General features: G+C 48.3%; 1 protein-coding gene across 5 annotated transcripts in view; it reads right to left on the bottom strand.

Moving 5' to 3' along the window:
- ECEL1 (endothelin converting enzyme like 1) overlaps positions 1-12,603 on the bottom strand; it is a 139,266-nt gene that overhangs the window by 37,674 nt on the left and 88,989 nt on the right. For all 5 annotated transcript variants that reach the window (XM_053304425.1, XM_053304426.1, XM_053304424.1 and 2 more), the window contains exons 3-5: positions 6,225-6,293; positions 5,652-5,762; positions 3,585-3,677 (exon numbers count right to left, since the gene is read on the bottom strand). In XM_053304425.1, the coding sequence (XP_053160400.1) occupies positions 3,585-3,677; positions 5,652-5,762; positions 6,225-6,293 (273 nt within the window). The remainder of the gene's footprint in view (positions 1-3,584; positions 3,678-5,651; positions 5,763-6,224; positions 6,294-12,603) is intronic.

The following is a 12,603-nucleotide window of genomic DNA, read 5'->3' as shown; positions in this document are numbered from 1 at the left end:
AAAGCACAGAAGGGCATTCACTTTGGCTCACTGTCATGGCCTCCCTTCAGCAGTGCTAGAAGGAAGTTATAGAAGGACTAGGGGTGTGCATGGAACCGGCTGGCCTGGTTCAGTAAGAGTCTGGACTGGACTCAAACTTGAACAGACCAGTTCGGTCCACCCCCCATTGAACCCCCTCGTCGGTTCAGTTCGGTGGAGAGGGGTTTGCCATTTAAAAAAAAAATTTTTTTTTTTAATTACCTCTAGCCCCTTCGGGGGGGGGGGCTTTCTAAAGGCTGCGGTGTGTGTGTGTGTCCGAGAAGGTTCCCCCTCCCCAAGTCGGCCTCTTAAATCACTGCCTTGGCCTGTAATATGATCTTTTTTGGCCCATTCGGGCCTATTGTGTGCAGTGGCCATTTTGCCTGCTGCTGCACATGCGCAAATGGCCTCTGCGAGGCTTGGCATGGCCTAGGGCCTCGCAGAGTTCATTTGCGCATGTGCAGAGGCCTTTTCCCCCAAAAAAAATCACGGACCCCCCCTCCCATGGACGCCTTTGCAGACCCCCACACCGTGGCCTTTAGGAAGCCTCCCAATGGGGCTATAGGTAATTAAAAATTTAAATTTTAAAAAAAATTACACAAACTGCTGTGGGGGTTCGGTTCTGGTCCAGACGGAACTGGGGGGGTGGGGGGTTCGGTTTGACCCCGAACCCCTGAACTGAACATCCCTAAGAAGGATCCTACTTGCAGAGCGACTATGCCCCTGTGGCCTAGGGCAGATTGAAACTATTGAGCATGTTCTCCTCTACTGCTCATTCTATAGAGACATTCGTGCCTCCCTCATCCTTCCATTGCTAAGCAAGTATCCAGGTCGTCCGAGCCAATTCTACAGCTCCTTGCAACTTTCTGACTCTAAGCCTGCCATTGCATACAGCATCACCAGGTACTGTGTGCAGCTGCGATCAACATTCGTCTGCGGATGACAGGCAGTGAGTCCTATCCGCCTTAATCTGACTCCTGGTGACTCTGGGCAGGCTTTGCAATTGCTCACACGCCTCCCTTTTTACTGTTCCTTATAACCTTTAATCTGGCTGTTTTCCAGTTCTATTTCTCAGGATTTTATATATTTCTGTCTTCTCATGTCTTTTAACTTTATTACATCCATTTTTTTCTCTCTCCCCGCCCCCAGATTTATGCCTTTCATGTATTTTTATGACTTTTACTATTTCTCAGGCTTTTAGGGTCTTATGCTTTTGGTGTATTAACTACCATTTTTAGTATTTTTAGTTCTTTTAGTATTAATATGTACCATTTTTAGTATTTTTAGTTCTTTTAGTATTAATATGTACCATTTTATATGTAATCACTTTTTCTCTCACGTTTAACATGTAATCACCCTTACACTTTATGCTGGTCTGTGACGGTAATAAAGATTGATGTGGTTGGACTACAGCTCCCATCATCCCCTGCCAGAATCATGTCTTTAATCAAGTGTCAGCCCAAATAAAAGTAGCAGAATCCCTTCTACGCCAGACAGCAATGAGGTCTGCACTCTCTTAGCTCCATCCACAAAGCCACCAGATGCTACAGCAGAAGTTGCCAAACCAAGCCAAAGGCCATTGCAGCTGGGGATGATGGGAGTTGTAGTCCAACAGCATGTGGGGACCCAAGTTTGAGAAACCCTGATCTAATTACTGCCACAATTCCGTCCTACATTTCTCTCCTCCAAGGAGCTCGGGGCAGTGCTCCTGGTGTCTCCCCCTTTATCTTCACCATGACCCTGCAAGTTAGAGAGTTAGCGACTGGCCCAAAGTCTCCCAGTGGACATCGTGGCTGAATGGAGATTTGAATCCAGACCTCCCTGTTCCTAGCCCTACATGTTAGCCGACACCACACTGGCTCTCCATTTTTGTTCTCACTTCTCATGTGCAATTAGCCAGCAACTGGGTCCTTGCCTGGAAGCCAAATTCAAACCTACTTGCAGAAAGCCCCTTTGGGTAGGCCTGCAGCTCGGTCATAGGGCACAGGCTTTGCATGCAGAAGGACCCAGATTCAAATCCCCAGTCTCTCCAAATAAGGAGACCCCTGCCTGAAACTCTGGAGGGCCATTGTCAGTCAGTGTAGATCAGGCCTGCTCAACTTAGGCGCTCCCCCCCCCCCCCGCACTGTTTTTGTACTACAATTCCATCATCCCCAGCCACAGTGGTCAATAGCCAGGGGGGTTTATTTATTTACTTACTTATTTCATTTCTATCTTGCTCTTCCTCCAAGGAGCTCAGAGTGGTGTACATGGTTATGTTTATCCTCACAACAACCCTGTGAGGTAGGTTAGGCTGAGAGATGCGTGACTGGCCCAGAGCCACCCAGTGAGTTTCTTGGCTGAGTGGGGATTTGAACTCAGGTGTCATGGGCATGCTGTTGGACTCCGAGGATGAGGAGGAGACAGGCAGTGTGACAGCGGAGGAGGGAGTGCAGCAACCTCAAAGGCAAGAAGTTGCAGAGGCAAACGGGACCGACTCACGGGACATTGAAAAAGAAACAGAGCCTAGTACGACAGCTCCTGTGGAGGAGATACAGCCAATCTCAGCTGTAGAGAGGCATCAGTCGAAGAGATAGGAGGAGATAAGGAGATGCACATGCAGAACAGCTCGACTAACAAGAAGAGTGGCTGAGTCAGGGACCCATGATTGAGTGCACATGGCTTCAGCCTATTTAAGAGGGCTGTACCTCAACCACATTGCTGGTAGCAACGTCGTTCTTTGGTGAGCTACCCAGCTGTGTTCCTGCTTGTTTTGACTGTGCTTTGACTCCGGACCGTTTGGACTCTGTTTGTGGAATTTGACTTGGACTTGGTTTGACCGACTGGATATTGGAATGACTCAGACTGGCTGTGGTTTGGACATTGCTTACTGCTTGGCTCTGACATTCTCCTTTTGACCCTTTGCCTCCTTCACGCTCCATCTGCTGATATATAACTCTAGATTAGCCTGACAGGTTTACAACATCAGGTCTCCCTGGTCCTAGTCCAACTCTCTAACCACTATGCCACACTGGTTCCACACCAGTTATGGGAGTTGTAGGCCAACATCTGCAGAAAGGCCAAAGTTGAGCAGCCCTGGAATAGACTATACTGAGCCAGACAGACTAATGATCTGACTCCGTGTAAGGCAGCTGCAAATGACAAGGAAAGGGGAGGAGCTACGACCCAGGGGAGCATGAGCTCTTGGTGGGAGGGGGGTGGGGCTATGGAACTGCGTATAAAACAGGGGTCTCAAACTGCAGTAGTTGTCTAAAAAATCCCATCAACCCCTGGCAACTGGCCATTGTGATTGGGGAGGATGGGAATTGCAGTCCAGTCCAGCATCAGCTGGATGGCCACAGATTGAGACCCCTGAGATAAGAGCAGCATTCCAAATAGCTGCAGAGGGCTCCCTTTCAACAGGAGCACAGCCTTAGACCAGAACTGCACAATATGTGACCCACCCAGCTGACCACTGCAGGCAGCAGCCTTGTATGACGGCCCACTGAGGACACAATTCCTCTCCTGTTTTTGCCAGCTGCTGTGTTCACGGGGTGAGCTGGCAGGTCCCAAACCCCAGAGCTTACGTTTGGTGTGATGCGCTGGAGCTCTCCCAAGGTCACCTTGTTGTACATGGAGTTGATGTCCCTCCGCAGGTCATCGTACTCGGAGACTGTGATCTGTGGAAGGGGTGAGGAGGAAATGGGTGAAAAGACCTTTTGGCCACAGCTCGCACCAAGGCAGGGAACCAACATGTGCACAACATCCCTGCTGGCCCATATTGCCAAGGGGGAGCAGAGTTCCCACTGCACACATTTGGAATCCCATGGCTGAGATGGAGAGCATGGGTGCCCCAGTGCAGCGAGAGAGCAGCCTAACAAAGCTTCCCAACTAACTGCACTGGTGCAGTGGGGAAGGAGGACGTTTTGATGCCCTTTCCTTCCCCAGGAAGCTCTCTGTGCCACCTGGAAATAAGTCCCCAACGGCTGCTGGGACATAATTTAGGGTGGCACAGAGGGCTTCCTGGGGAAAGGGAGGGCACTGAAAATTGTTGCCTTCCCACTGCACTTTACCAGGTACGCCCAGACTTGGGCAGATAAAATTAACTGCAATATTCTAAACCCTGTAAAAGTAGACTCTCTGATGTTACACAGCTTCAAATCTTGAGAGCATGCAGAACCAGAAGAGACACCCTTTCACTGCCAACTGATGATAGGGATGTGCACAAACCATGATTAATTGGGAAGTTCTGTTAGGCTGCTCTCTCATTGTACTAGTGTGTCATTGCTCTGTATGTCAGCCAGTGACTTTGGAAATTAGATTTTTTTGAGCAAGAATTCATTTCTGTGCTAATTAGAATATTGGACTCCTCCCTTGTCAAGTCACAGCAAAAATCCATCTTGAGCTCCGTTTCTCCGCTTAAGAGAAGAGGAATCCAACAATTACTTTCCATTTTTCCTCCTCCTCTTGCAACCCAAAGTACAACCTGTTAAGAAGTTTTCAGTGTATTCTCTTTGTTTTCTCTGCCACACACTATTCTGTGTACACAGCTAACTAGTTTTGACTTCAACAATTATGGCTCCCCCCAAAGAATCATGGGAACTGTAGTATGGCAAAGTGTTTAGAATGCTTGGTAGAGATCCCAGGCCCTTCTCCATGGAACCACAATTCCCAGGGTTCCTGGGGAGAGGAAAAGGCTGTTAAATTTGGCTAAGCCTCCAGTGTGAATATGCCCACAACTTGCTCAAACATGGAAATATAACACTCCAGCTTTGAAAATGCCCTCATAATTTCCAATAGATACCACATACTAAATGCAGATACTGAGATCTTGGAAGTTTCTGAGGTCTGCAGCAAATCTGAAAACCTCTGAGCAGGGGTCAAGAAATGTTGGCTCTGTTCACCAGCCAGACAAAAATGTTACTTGTCAAGCTATGTTGGTACATTACTCGTCAGGATTTTTTTCATTCACCAGGCATCATTTTTCACTCGTTACAGACAAGTAGACTAGTGGATTTCCTGAGCCCTGTGTATGAGAATTTCCTCATGCAGCTTAAAACTGGGATGACAACACTGTCCCTTCCCCCTTTTAAAATTCACTGCGTTCCAACATGTGCATACGGGAGAGATTTGGAGCAGAAGGGAACAAGAAGCAGGCAGGCTTGCAAAGCTCCCACAGGGGACTTGGTAATTAGCACCCCTCACTTAGCCCTCTTCGTACATTATGTCCAGCACTTGTACAATCTATGTGCAGTGTACACAGGGATAGATCGGTATGAGGAACAGTGATTCACATGTTGTGTCAAATGCAGGTACAACAGTGCACTCCCTATCTGCATCCTGCATTTCAGGTGGCCTATTCCCAGGTTTACTTTTAAAATGAATGCAGGTACGGTCATTTACACACAAATATGTACCAGTGTACAGATAGATGAACGCAGGCACAATGCAATGTCTACCTAGTGCTCCGGTGAGCTCTGATATTGGGGGCCAGGGCTATGATAAAGAGTTGCCACCAGAGACCTTGCAAAGTTACACTGAGGTCCTTCCATGCATGGCCACTGGGCCTTATTCCTAATTTCTGTGGCCAGGGAGGCCCAGTCTTCATAACATGAATTGATATAGTCAAAGGGTGAGGCAGACAAGACACTCACGTTGGCCAACCTCTGTTCCAGCTGCAGGATCTCACTGGCTTTCTGTTCCACATCCTCTGCCCCCAACAGGCCCAACAGTCGTTCCATGAATCCCCGGTAGGCAGCCAAAATCTGAAGAGGGACAGAGCAATTGAATGGTGCAAACTGCTAGGCAAGATGAGTAGGTTGAAGCAAAGCTTCCCAAGCTTGGGTCCTCAAAGGATGTTGGACTTCAGCTCCCATCATCCCCTGCTGCAATTGCAGCAGGGGATGATGGGTTGTAGTCCAACAACCTCTAGGGACTCAAGCCTGGGAAGCCCTAAGTCGAAGGACACGTTTACACAGCAAACCCCTTTGTTGACCCAGAGTTTTGAACAGTTGTGGAGATGAAGTAACAGCTGTCTCACTCAGTGGAACAGAGATTCCAAAATTGCTTTTTCTATGGCTAGGGACAGAGCAGACTTGGTGGTATGAGAGCAAGGGCAACATCCCCAGGAATCCCTTCGAGATGCTGCCACTTGCAAAAATAGAATGCAAGGGATGGAGAAGAGAGTATTATACCTGGGGATCTATGCACAGAGAGGTTCCTCTTACCTTTTCGCTTTCCTCATCCTGCCCCAGGTAGAGGGTTCGCTCGGATAATGTCAACCCATCTTGATCAATCTGTCAATATGGAGAGAGAGAGAAAATCTGCATCAGGTGCTTAGCCTGGACAGAAACGAAGTTTCCTTTTAGGTTAGATGGTTGTCAGATTGCCACCCAGAGATTCGCTCAATACCTTTAGAACTATACAGCAGTGGGAGACTGACTGTCATCTGTGGCTTCTTCTGACCATCTACCCTTGAATCATTTGGCCCGTCCACACCCTGCCAACTGTGGTGAAGAGGACCTGGCAGGCAGAGGAGGGTAGGGAGATGCACAAATTGATTTGGTGCAGCCCGTCGAAGCATTTTGGCGGGGTGGGGAGTGGTGCCTTTGAGCATGAGTAAAGCAGGCGGCCCTTACCTGCTCCTTTGCTGCTCGGCTGCTTTTCTGGGTGTGGTGCTGTGTCGCTCAGGTGCCTGTGCGTGGCCGCGAGGCTACACCCAGCAGCCTCCGTGTGGCAGAGGGAGGCACATGTGCGTCCTGCTGCCATGCGCAGGCAGCTAGGAGAAGCCCCATGACCACATGCAAACCTCTGAAGGGCTCAGTGCCACGCTTGGGAAAGCAGCAGGGCTCCGGAGGCGCAAATAAGGACCTCCTTTACTCATGTTTAAAAGTGCCACTTTAAGTGCACACTTCCAGTTTGATGCTGACCGGGGTGGTAATAAGGAGGTATGTGTGATGTCAGTCTGAAAGTTCAGATATGAGCGCTCCTCTTCCTTCATACAGTATTGAGATGGTGTGGATGGAGAATCCACTCAACCAGGAGGGTCTTGACCTTTTTGTACCCGCAGAATCACCAGATCCTCAAGAATTACCCATGGGCACCCCCCCTTTATATATTTTCATAAGGCTCTGATTTAAAAAAGAGAGAGCAAAAATAGAGCTGGTCTTGTGGTAGCAAGCATGCCTTGTCCCCTTAGCTAAGCAGGGTCTGCCCTGGTTGCATATGAAAGGGAGACTAGAAGTGTGAGCACTGTAAGAGATTCCCCTTAGGGGATGGAGCTACTCTGGGAAGAGAATCTAGGTTCCAAGTTCCCTCCCTGGCAGCATCTCCAAGATAGGGCCGAAAGAGATTTCTGCCTGCCACCTTGGAGAAGCCGCTGCCAGTCTGTGCAGACAATACTGAGTGAGATGGACCAAGGGTCAGACTCAGTATATGGCAGCTTCCTATGTTCCTAGTTATTTTCAAGAACTTGATTCTGGCTCACCAGAAGAATACAAATTATATTTAATGCATCAAAGATGTCTTATGGACTACCTGGGCCCACCCCACAGATCCCCAGGGGTCCATGGACCCCAGGTTAAGAACCCTTGCACTAAACCTGTTGTTAACCTGCTCTATGGAAAAGTCTGAGCAAACTGAAAACGATATCCAGAAAGCCATGCCTTGAGTTTGGTTTTTGTTTGTTTATCCATCCTATTTATATATAGCCTGATATGTGTATCTCTAGGCAGTGTACACAATTCAAAACACAACAAAGATACAACAGAGTAAAAACAATTAAAACTATTTCATGGAATGAAAAAAGTTCAGTCTAATAGGATAAGAAGAATTAAACAGTTTATAATGAATTTCAGTTAAAAGCCTGAGACAACAGGTGTGCCTTGAGGGTCTTCCTAAAAGCAATCAGAGATGGAGATGCTCTTATTTTGACAGGGAGCATGTTCCAAAGCCTTGGAGCAGCCACAGAGAAGGCCTGGCCTCGAGCCGCCACTAAACGAGCTGGTGGCAACCATAACCGGACCTCTCCAGATGATCTTAATAGGTGACAGGGTTTACGACAGAGAAGGCGCTCTCTTAAGTACTCTGGACCCAAGGCGTTATGGGCTTTATAGGTAATAATCAGCACTTTGTATTTCTCTCAGAAATGTATTGGCAGCCAGTGCAGTTCTTTTAAAATCATTGCCATCTTCCTCGCACCCCAGGACAATGTCCATATGCCATCAACAGCAGTATGGCAAACAGAAATTTAACTGATACAGCTTTCCGCAGCTTAGAGATGAAAAAAAGGAAGAGCTTTGTATGCTGAATTTCTGCATGCCATGCAGCTATTAAAGAAACCTATTAAAGCCCTGCCAGGGCTGAAGTGGAGAGATGGCAAGTTGCTTTTTTGCAGGTAAGATCTTCGAGACAACAAAGTGGTTTATTGTGGCATGAGATTTCAAGCCCCCTCTGCAGTCATAAGGACTAGGAACTTGCTTTCAAAAATTTGGCCAAGCTGAGCAGTCCCTACAGGGAAATCTATGAGAGGCAGTTTTAGCTAGTGGAGTCAGTCAGAGAGATCTTTGGGTGCAGGGTCTGTTCTAAGGTGGGAGCAAGGGGCAGATCTGCACATGGGATGTGGCCATGGAGGTGGCCCCTCACTGACCGGAGATGGAGGCCACGTTCTCAGGCCTGGGCCGGCACTTCCTCTGGGCATGTTGCCATCTCCCTGTGCCTTTGCTGCACGTCTCTGGGTGCCCCTTGCCCCTCCCTTGTCTCGGAGATCTTTTCATTTCCTGCGTTCCAATCTCTCGCTTCCTCTCCGCCGATTGTGGGAGGCAACAATACAGCTCGCATCGGGGTCTGCGGTGAGATGGGGCCGATTCGGGCTGGGCGAACCGCGCCGTAGGTTTTTTTAGCAGAGAAGGCAAAGATCACTCTGGCTTTGGGGCTTAATTTCTAAGGAAAGTGCGGGTTGGAGCTTACACTGCCCGGGAAGCCACACCTCCCAGCTTGCATCCAAATTCCCATTTTAAATAGTGTGCTGTTAAAGGCTCAGCTATTCTCTGAAAGGCCCAGATAACTGTGAGAAATGAAGCGTAATAGGCACAGGGTGACAATACGTTTTATAATCATAATCTGAGGGGGAAATGGAGGGCTAGATTTGGCCCGTCATCATTTCGGGTTAATCTGCAAGAGGCAGTTGATGATTTTTGGACACCACCAGCAGCATAGAGTGGGCTGGTTTTCCATAAGGGCCAATAATATCAGTGCATAGAAGAAGGAACTCTGCACATGCTCAGAAGCTACCAGTTCTTTACTCCAAGTGTCTCCAACAAAGGAGAACCCACCACTGCACATGGCAGAGTGGTCCACCATCAAATAGCGTTAGGAGAATACATAGGGAAAGGTTCTTTGTGTATGCTCAGAGACTGTGCATGCACAGAGACTGGCCTTTTCAGTGGTGGCACCCTCTTTATGGAATAAACCAAGTGAGGCTTACCTGGCGCCATCACATTGCTCTTTTAGACACCAGGTGAAGACCTTTCTGTTCATTCAGACTTTTCAAAATGAATTTTAAAACTGATTTTAACAAAAGGTTTTTAAAATGTTTCGCACGGAATTTATTTATTTATTTATTTGAGTTCTATACTGCCCTTCCAAAAATGGCTCAGGGCCATTTACACAGAGAAATAATAAATAAATAAGATGGACCCCTGTCCCCAAAGGGCTCACAATCTAAAAGAAACACAAGACAGACACCAGCAACAGTCACTGGAAGTACTGAGCTGGGGACGGATAGGGCCAGTAACTCTCCCCCTGCTAAATCAAGAGAATCACCACGTTAAAAGGTGCCTCTTTGCCAGGTTAGCAGGGGTCATTTGTTTTTGTTTTGTGTTGTGATCGGTTTGTCATGTTTTATGTGTTTTCACTGGATGCCTTTCAATGCTGTGTTGTGAGTCTCCCAGAGGCCACTCTGTTATGGGGCGGCTAACCAATAAAGTTCATTTATTATGATTAACTATCACCACCACCACAACCACCACCTCCACCAGTTCTTCACAATGTGTGTGTGTTTTAATATTCAGAGCTGGAATTCTATTCCATTCTTCTGGTTCCCTTTATCCTCTTTGTAGGGTCATTTGTACCCAGTGCTGGCTCTGGATCTCTGTGTGCCTGAGGCAGGGCACCGGATGCCTCCCCACTTGTGTGCGTCCTCCCCCCTCTCCCCCCACTTTTTAAAAAAGTGAAGTGCAGGAGGACATAATCGCCTCACTGGCGCCCCAGTAATCTGCCGCTGGAGGCAACTCCACTCCACCTTGCCTGATGCAGAGGCCGCCTGTTTGTACCAATAAGTCTTCACTTCTAGCAAAAAAAAAAATTGCACTGGAATGTGCGTTTGGGTGGGTGAGTGTGTGAACACACAAACTAGGGGTGGGGCTGGGGCTCAATAAGCAACAAGAAATACACTGCAGACTAGCATTTGGTAGGGCTGCAATGAAGGCCTTGGAAAGGATATTTAGAGGCCGTGACGTGTCTACACCGACAAAGATTAGAATGGTTCAGACCATGGTTTTCCCCGTTGATACTCTATGGATGCGAAAGCTGGACTTTGAAGAAGCAAGACAGAAAAAGCATTGACGCTTCTGGATTCAAGTGCTGGAAAAGACTTTTGAGGAGACCATGGATAGCCAGGAAAACCAACAAACGGATCACAGAACAAATCAATCTAGGATTTTCACTCGAGGCACAAATGGCCAAGGCTCAAAACGATTATATTTTGGACACATTATGTGAAGACCCAGCTCCCTTGAGAAGTCCATAATGCTGGGGAAAGTTGAAGGAGAGAGAAGAAGAGGACGGCCAGCAGCAAGGTGGACGGACTTGATTACAACAGCCATGAATGCACCCCTGAGAGACCTTCAAGGCCAAGTTGAAGACCGATCATCCTGGAGAGAATCTATCCATGTGGTCGCTGAGAGTGGACACCGACCTGACGGCACTTTATCAATCAATCAATCAATCAATCAGTCAGTCAGTCAATCAGTCGTGCAAGCAGAAGGTCCCAGATTCAATCCCTGGGATGGGAACGACTCCTGCCCAATACCTTGGAGAGCTGCTGCCGCTGCCAGTCGGGGTAAACAGTCCTGAGCTAGATGGACCAATGTTCTGACTCAGCAGGGCAGCTTCCTATGTTCCTAACTGGTGGGGATCTCAAGCCAAATGTTTGAAGCAAGCAGACCCCGCTGGACTCCTTCCTTCCCCTCCAGTCCAGTCCACCCCTCCTCTTCCCTGCAGCCAGATGCCATTCAAACAAAAGGCTCCCCTGTCAAGAAACAATCAGCTAATGGTGCTGCCGCCACTGTTGCCAGGGAAGAATCAATCACCAGCCCAGTCGGAAGCACTGAAATAATTGATGGATTCAGATCGCCGGGGCCTCTCTGGCTTTCATCTTCTGAGTGCTGGAAATGAGGCCCTGGAGACTTCAAAGGGGCCCAGGCACCTTGGGAGGGATAGCACTTGGCAACCATGATTGCAGGAGAAGAGCTGGCCATGAGCATGGATTATCCCCTTTGCTAAGAAGAGTCTACCTTGGTTTGCATTTGGATGGGTGACTACATATGAGCCAGTGTGATGTAGTGGTTAGAGTGCTGGACTAAGACCGGGTTCAAATCCCCCTTCAGCCATGAAACTCACTGGGTGACTCTGGGCCAGCCACTTCTCTCTCAGCCTAACCTACCTCACAGGGTTATTGTGAGGAGAAACATAACCATGTATACCACTCTGGGCTCCAAGGAGGAAGTGTGGGGGGCAGGGGAAATGTGAAAACAAAACAAAATAAATATGAGCCTTGTAAGATATTCCCCTTAGGCGATGGGGCCGTAGCTCGGTGATAGAGCACTTAGGTTTGCATGCAGACGGTCCCAAGTTCCATTCCTGGCAGCATCTCCAGGTAGGACTGAGAGGAGAGACTCCTGCCTGAAACCTTGGAGAAGCTGCTGCCAGTCAGTGCAGACAATTCTCAGCTAGATGGACCAATGGTCTGACTCAGTAGAAGGCAGCTTCCTATGTCCCTTTGACTGTAAACAGAACCATGTCTCTTCTGTGACTCCATGATGGCACCACACAATCCCTGGAACGGGAAACACTCCTGACTGAAACCTTGGAGAGCTGCTGCTGCTGCTGCCAGTTGGGGTAAACAATCCTGAGCTAGCTGGACCAATGGTCTGACTCAGCATGGCAGCTCCCTATGTTCCTAACTGGTGGGGATCTCCAGCCAAAGCTAAATCACTAGCGGGATCTAAATTCAGTATGAGAAGTACTTCGACTGAAACCTTCAATTAGGAACCACTCGAAACTAGTAAGTTTCTAGTCCTTAAGGCCGTGCAGGAGAGCCTGAAAACCCTTCGGCAGTCCTTTCAAGGCCATCCCGAATGTTGAGCTGGGTGAACCAAGCTGTCCCACTTGGCAGGTTTGGGGACGCCATCAGAAAGGGCAGCACAGTGTCGGTAGTTTAATGCAGGGATTCCTAAGATTGGATCCCCTGATGTGTTTGGACTACAACTCCCATTTTCCACAGTCAGAATGGCACTGTGGCTGGGGATGATGGGAGTTTTCATCCAA

Source organism: Hemicordylus capensis, chromosome 3 (assembly GCF_027244095.1).
Source record: "Hemicordylus capensis ecotype Gifberg chromosome 3, rHemCap1.1.pri, whole genome shotgun sequence".
In the NCBI taxonomy this organism is placed as follows: Eukaryota; Metazoa; Chordata; class Lepidosauria; order Squamata; family Cordylidae; genus Hemicordylus; species Hemicordylus capensis.
Note: the sequence above shows the minus strand (reverse complement) of the source record. Positions and strands in the feature narration are given on the sequence as shown.